We start from the raw sequence: 6,578 nt of genomic DNA, 5'->3' as shown, positions 1-6,578 counted from the left end.
CGTGCTTCATCTTCGGCAACAGTGGTTTGCCTGGAAGTCTGCTGGAACTGTTACACCATGTACTAGGAAAAGACATATAATCATATGTGATCTTGATCTAGGAATTGCTTAAAAGTCTGTGCAAACATTTTGCTGAGCTATACCTATATTTGTATATTTTATTAAATGCATTTTTAGTGTTGTAACAAAAAACAAGAATGGATTTATGCATCTGCTTCATTTGATAACATAAACACACAATATGTCCTAAAAACTGTTGAAACTTACTCCTTTTTTTTTTGGTGTCACCAGGCATCGAACTCAGGACCTTGCGCTTGCTGGGCAAGCACTTATTTCACTGAGCTACCTCCCTAGCCTGAAACTTACTCCTGAAGTGAGTTGGAACAGGTTGAAGGGATGGCATAGAAGATAAAACTTCTCTGAGTGGATATTTTATGCAGTTTTGGTTTCTGAGTCACATTACTATTTTATGATTAAAACATAAGGCTGTCTCAGTGAGGACGGACACCTGAGTTCACAAAGAGCAGCAGATACGGAGACGTGGCTGGGTCGTCATATCTGCCAGTGCAGTCAGGCCAGGACCGTGTGGGCCCGAGGGCTTTGAGCACAGCTTCTCGGAGCAAACCTGGACGGGCCGCCTCTGTGTCCCAGGGGCTCCGCTCACCGTGCCCAGGCGGCCAGAGGCCAGGCCCTGAGAAGACGAGCTCAGCATCACGTGTTCCGGGGTCTCCGACTCGCCTCAAGGAGTGCTGCTAGAAGAGGCGCCCTGCAGCAGGGCTTCTGAAAGTGAGAAATAAGCTTGGATTTGGGAGTTTGTTTATAGCTACAACTCTGAGCCCCGCCCAAACCACAAAAGATACAAAACTGAGATGGATAAAGGTGAGGAGACAGCACTATATTAAGAAAATTAGGGAGAGGGACAAGGTTTCCTGTCATCCTGAGAAAAGTGAGAATGGGAACATAATAGACTATTAGAGCTGGGAGCAAACGAGGGACACCGTTCTATCCTTTTCTTCTTAAGACAAAGACACCAGGGTCAGAGGTTGCTGATCAATGAGCTCGCAGCAGAGACGGAATCACCTCCTCCCGGGACCTTGGCGCTGCCGCAGGTCTCCGCTTCAGGCAAGCAGTGCTGCAGCAGCGTCTGCAGGCAGCTGAACTGGTACCAGTTCCGTTAGGTGGTCCTGGCCTCGGATTGTCCTCGTGGCTGAGCTGGAAAGAGCAGTCACCTGAGCTCCACTCAGGATTGCCCCAATTCTGAAGTGACAATACAGTCCTCTCCTCACTGGCACCTCACTCCTCTTTCACCAAGCAGGAACAAAACGTAGGATGATCAAGAAACGTCTTCCAAAGAGTGGCCCTCTCACTGCCTACCGGCATTTCTTACTGTTTGTATTACTTTTTAATGATTTGAATCGCTTATATAAAGTAGGCAAAATTAAAGAATGTGTCTCCGGTTGAGAATTTGCCCCCCTATCTTTGGTGCTTTATTTTGGTGGACAACAACGCCCCCTACATGAGGGTAGCAACAGGAAATACCTCTGGCATTGTTTTGATTGACAATTCAGACTATTTTGCCACACATTGATTCTTTCATTTATAAACTCTCATTTTGTGCAGCGTTGTTCAGGACTTGGTGACCAGCCATCAATGTCACCCCCTACCCTGCCCTGAGGCCCTCTATAATTTGGGTAGTGTCCCCTTTGTGTCTCATTTGGGCTGCAGGAGCTTATCCTTACCTCCGACGCCCTCCACGGCTGAGCTAGGATCATCACTAAGGCAGAAACCTGCTAGTCTTTCTTTTCCATTTCTTCTTGGCCCTGGAGGTTAAAGGGGGTCATTGTGACATCATCGCCCATTAGCCAATCAGGACACACCTCCCTTCAATGCCCTCCTTGCCCGTAGGTGCTTCAATGGAAGGAGGGTGCCAGGAGGGAGGCCTGGGCTAAGTTGGAAGATGATAATTACAACATGGATTGTGTACATTCTTGCCCGGAAAGGCGTAGGACTCCCCTTCCCACCAAAGACTAGCTCGGTGAGCAGAGCTGGGGGTAGCCGTGTGACATAGTCTCTCTCTGAGGTCCTCCCCCGTGCCCCTTACTGCACGTTGGAGAGATCTTACAGTACCCCAGTTCTGAGGAGAGCACTGGGAGTAGGGAGAGCTGGGTTCCTAGCTTCTCTAAGGTCATTAACTTCGCAATTTGTTCCAGGACATTGAAGTTGTGGAAAGTGAGGCTGTGTCTGTAGTGGAGCATTGGTTGAAAAAAGTGAGTAAATGTTCTTCTCTGAGTCAGGCACCCCAAATTCTACCAGTCGGTCTCACGCAGGGTGGGGGTCTGGACTCCTGTGTCCACACACTTGGGGAACCCTGTCTACAGTGGAGTCCAGGGGACTCTGGGACTCTCGTCCTGGTAAGAGATGCACTAGTGTCACCACTAACTGGCCCTGCTTTGCCAGCCTCCTGAGGTAGGGGCTTCGGTGCAAGAGCGTCTCAGGAATCCCTTGAGTGGGCCAGAGACTTAGGGAGCACAGGACTGCATGGAAGGAGGTGGCAGAAGAGCTTAGGGCAGGCCCGGGGATGAGGAGGAGGTGTGTACAGAGGCGTGGCTTGTATGCTTCGGGAAGAAAAAGGTGCAGCGGGGGAGAGGAGGGCAAAGGGCGCTTTCAGGACTTCACTCACTTGCAGACGGAAGAGGAGGCTTCCAACGGCATTAAGGAGAAGCTGTCCACCAACACCTCTCCCACTCACGGCCAAGACATACATGTGACCAGAGATGTGGTAATGGAGTCTGCAAAGATTGCTTTGGGATGGCGGGCATGGGGAAGGACAGGACAGCCCACCGTGAGGGCTGGGGGCTGTCCTCCCGCTGCTGTCAGGTGGGGCGGGTTCACAGTGGCCAGCAGTCACATGGGACCCCACCTGGCTTCCTAGGTGAGGCACCAACTCTCAAAGGCCGATTTGTGCACCAACCCGAGTCAGGAAGTCCTGGAGGAGAGAACAAGAATCCAGTTCATAAGATGGAGGTAAAGCAGCCCTGTGCCCCACGCCCCAGAGGGGAGGGCGCAGGGGAAGCACGCGCTTCTCTCTCCCAGGTCCTTGGCCTGCGCGACCCCACAGCTGCTCTTCTCTCGGGATGCAATCTCCTTTGGCTGAGGAATTTCTTGACCTTGTTTTGGGATCTTCAGGGAGTATTTTGCTGTCTTGACAGCCCTGCTCATGCCAGCGCTGACAATAACTTGAGGGTTTGGGAAACTGGGTTTGCTCTCCACTTCCTAGATACTTCTGAATACATTCACAGTTCTTATTTTTGTACTTGAATTGTTCAGAAATGACTGCATTTTAAAGTGCTACAAGGAAATAAGTTTTTAAAATGCAAAATCCAGCTCTCTTCTGCAGCTAGGTGTATGGTGGCTTCCCAGCACCCAAAGCTAGAATTCTGCCACGCAGCCACACGATGTGGCTTCAGGGCTTCCCACTGTCCTGCAGTCCTAGCTGCCACCCGGCAGTCTCTCTTGGCTCTGAAGACACTGTCTCAAGGCAGAGGAGTGTGCAGGGCCTGAGGCTGCTGCCTTTCTATGGGGTGGAGGCTTCTGACGTGCGTCCTCTTTGCAACATTTTTAAATCTTGGCTGTATAGTTTAACTAGGTTTAAGTTTTCGAGACAGGCTTTAGGAACCAGTCAGTCATGTACACACAGGGTTTGCACTCTGGAGGTGCTTTGGAGATTTTAAAGTAACAGCCTCTCGTCTTGCCTTCTGTGAGGCGTCAGTCAGGGACCTGTATCTCTTGGTGAAATGGTACTGGCTTCTGCCCTTCTGATAGATAAGTACAGATAGTGTTTGCTGCCCTCCTGGAGGAAAGGCAAAAGAAGAAAATCAAGCTGTAGCCCCCAATTTCAGAGTAGAGCATGCTAGATGGGTGAGGAGCGGGAAAGTTAACAGCTTCCGGAAAGTCCGGTGTGCGCGGGGCCCCCAGCACGGGCATCGCTGCTGTGTTCTCAGGGACAATCTTCGCACATGGGCTATTTGCTTGGATTGGCTCTTGAGCAGGACGTTACGGGGAAGCAGAAACTTTGGGGCAGAAGAAGCCGTGCCCTGGGCAGCCCTGTGCCTGAGCAGCGGGCTGCAGCCCCGTCTGCTCCGAGGGCGCTTTCCCGTGGGCTGGGATGGATACTGTCTCCTTGGTGACCTGTCTTTCTCCGGGCCACACTTGGCTCTGCCCGTGGGGGTCATGTTCCTGCTCACACTTCCTCTACCATGGCCCAAGGGCCCTGGAGAGGTGGCACTTTTGGCTGCTCTTTTGAATGCCCCAAAGCCTTAGAACATAGCGTCCACCAGGAAGGAAATGTCAGTGGACACAGCCATGGGCATTCAGAGGACAGAGTGGCCGCCTCTGAGGGAGAGCAGGACATAGAACCGAAAAGGATGTGAAGCGGGCCAGAGAGCAGAAGGCAAGCCAGGAATGAGGAGATAAAACAAAAACAACTCGGAGGCGCCCATAGCTTGCTTGATGCAGACTTCTCTGGATGTGTCTCTAAAGCCTAGTGAATGTGGTAGGATAGTGAATGTAAGAGTGGGCCATGGGGTTAAGGGAGACGTCAGAAGGGAAGAGGCCACAGGCCGCTGACCTCCCGATACTGGTGGAGGTGAGCATCGGTTCCCTAGCTCTGCGGAACTGCTGGCTGCTTGCTCAGCATGACAGCTCAGGCTGCTGTGCTTCACCCAGGTAGTGAGACAGCCTTTCAAAGAGGGGCAGGTGGCCAGCTCCAGAGCTCATGGTGATAGGCATCCTGATCCTGGCAGTTTCATTCTGCCGTGTCAGGAGACTCAGCACCACATGTCTGAATGCATTTTGCAGCCATACCCGCATCTTCCAAGTGCCAAGTGAGATGATGGGCGAGGTCATGCAAGACCGGATCGAGCAGGTGAGACGCAGGTGAGCCAACAGTGGTCTGCCTCCCACTGGGTGCATGGGCGTGGCTGCCGCCTGTACCAGGACAAACTGGGCAGCGTAGGAGCACTCTGTGAGCCCGGGGCAGGAGGACAGCAAGCCTGAGCCCAGCCGGGCAACAGTGAGTAGAACAGCATGCGCTGGGAACGCAGCTCAGCATGGTGGCCCTATCCGTAGTCCCCAGAAGCATGTACCTCCCCCCCCAGGGCTGAGCCCTTCTCAGGGCTGCCATCCCGTGTTGTATGCCTCCCAGAAGGGCCCTGGGCCTCTTCCTGGGACCCCACCAGGTGTGTGCAGGCGGCACTGGCTCTGCCTGGGTGCTGTGCTTTGGGAACGCGATCTGGGTGAGCTCTGTGGCCTGGCAGCCCCTCCGACTGTGGCCTCTCCCCACTGTGTCCTGTAGCTTATCCCACCTGACCTGTGACTCAGCTCAGGACTCAAGCGTCAGATCTGCCTTCGCAAACTGTTGAGAGCAACAGGTGAGAGGGCTAGTGGGTGAGACCTGGAAGAAGACATCATCCTAGGCGGTGACAAAGCAATGTCTGCATGGGCACTGGTTAAGCTTAGCCTTTCCTGTCGGTGAGGGGCCTGGGGCAAGGGGCAGGAGAGGAAGCAACTGTCATGGGCCCCTGAAGTGCCTTTCTTAAATTTTGGCAGGGCTTGTGAAGTTATAGGTTAGCTTCTCTGTCCTAACGGTGCTACAGATACTGGAGCCCCTCTGGGGTCACGGCAGTGGTCCCCCTTTCCGACAGCTCCCGGGCAGTGCTGCTGCTATCGGCCTTGCTTGGAGTCACAGGCTCACAGAGCTGAGGTGTGGTGGTGCCGGCTGCAGATGCTGGGGCCACCACAAATCAAGGGCGTGCATGTCTTTGGGTCACAACAGTGAGGGTATTTGTGCTTTGGGTGTTGCAAGGCCTAGGCCGTACCCACCCCATGAGGCAAGAGCTGGTGCCGGCCACGGAGGAGGCAGAAGCGTGATTTGCATACAAGAGGCCTCCACCTGGTTAAGAAGTCCATGGAGAAGTGGCGCTAGCATTTAGCAGGCACTTCCTGTGCACCACAGTCTGCACAACGCGCTTTGCCCTTAACCAAGGGCTGCAGGCGGCAGAAGCTGGGCGAGCAGGTTACCTCGTGCCCGTGTGTTGCGTCTCAGTCTGCAGCGGGAGTCCCACCTTGGAGCATCTCAGACAATGTAGCGCATAGTAGATGATGTCGGCTGCTTGCTAGCACCTCTGGAGATAAGCGAGGACTGCTGAGGTGGGGAGGAGCAGGGCCAAGCTTCCGCCCCTGGCTCTGGCACAGCTCTGCCTTTCCTGTCCTGGGTTTCTGCTGCCTACCACGCTCCGCACATGTGGAGAATGGTGAGCTGAGAGGAGGCGCTGAATCTGTGATGCACCCCTGGTCACTGCTCTGCTCACCAGGTCGAAACCATCCAGTCAAGGAGCAGCCTGTGTGAGAGGAACCTCTGACTTGACCTGCAAGCACAGGCCTGGGCACAGGGACTCCAGGGGTGAGCCGTGGGTCGTGCAGAGGCTGCCCTGGAATCCTCTTGCTGAACTGCTAATAAAGAGACGCTATTTGACTGCCTGCCTGTGTTGGTGGGGTGCGCTGCCGCTCAGCCCGCCCGC

The 6,578-nt window shown here is 53.8% G+C and overlaps 1 protein-coding gene across 1 annotated transcript; it reads left to right on the top strand.

Annotated features, from left to right (window-relative positions):
- Nucleotides 1-1,913: 1,913 nt before the first annotated feature.
- On the top strand, nt 1,914-6,517 carry Spata19 (spermatogenesis associated 19). Its single transcript, XM_004643688.2, has 7 exons — nt 1,914-2,035; nt 2,211-2,267; nt 2,687-2,779; nt 2,933-3,024; nt 4,858-4,935; nt 5,354-5,429; nt 6,372-6,517. Exons 1-6 carry the CDS (start codon nt 1,958-1,960, stop codon nt 5,418-5,420), a joined length of 465 nt encoding a protein of 154 aa, XP_004643745.1. The 5' UTR covers nt 1,914-1,957; the 3' UTR covers nt 5,421-5,429; nt 6,372-6,517.
- Nucleotides 6,518-6,578: the final 61 nt, after the last annotated feature.

This window comes from Octodon degus, unplaced genomic scaffold (genome assembly GCF_000260255.1).
Source record: "Octodon degus isolate 3935 unplaced genomic scaffold, OctDeg1.0 scaffold00182, whole genome shotgun sequence".
Lineage (NCBI taxonomy): Eukaryota > Metazoa > Chordata > Mammalia > Rodentia > Octodontidae > Octodon > Octodon degus.
The sequence above is the reverse complement of the archived record's forward strand: the minus strand, read 5'-3'. Positions and strand labels throughout refer to the sequence as shown.

Bases quoted from the DNA above. Each gene is read 5' to 3' on its own strand.
- Spata19 (XM_004643688.2), top strand. From the start codon at position 1,958: ATGATAATTACAACATGGATTGTGTACATTCTTGCCCGGAAAGGCGTA. The intron at 2,036-2,210 runs GTGAGCAGAGCT...AATTTGTTCCAG, and splicing joins TCCCACCAAAGACTAGCTCG to GACATTGAAGTTGTGGAAAG. The intron at 2,268-2,686 runs GTGAGTAAATGT...ACTCACTTGCAG, and splicing joins TGGAGCATTGGTTGAAAAAA to ACGGAAGAGGAGGCTTCCAA.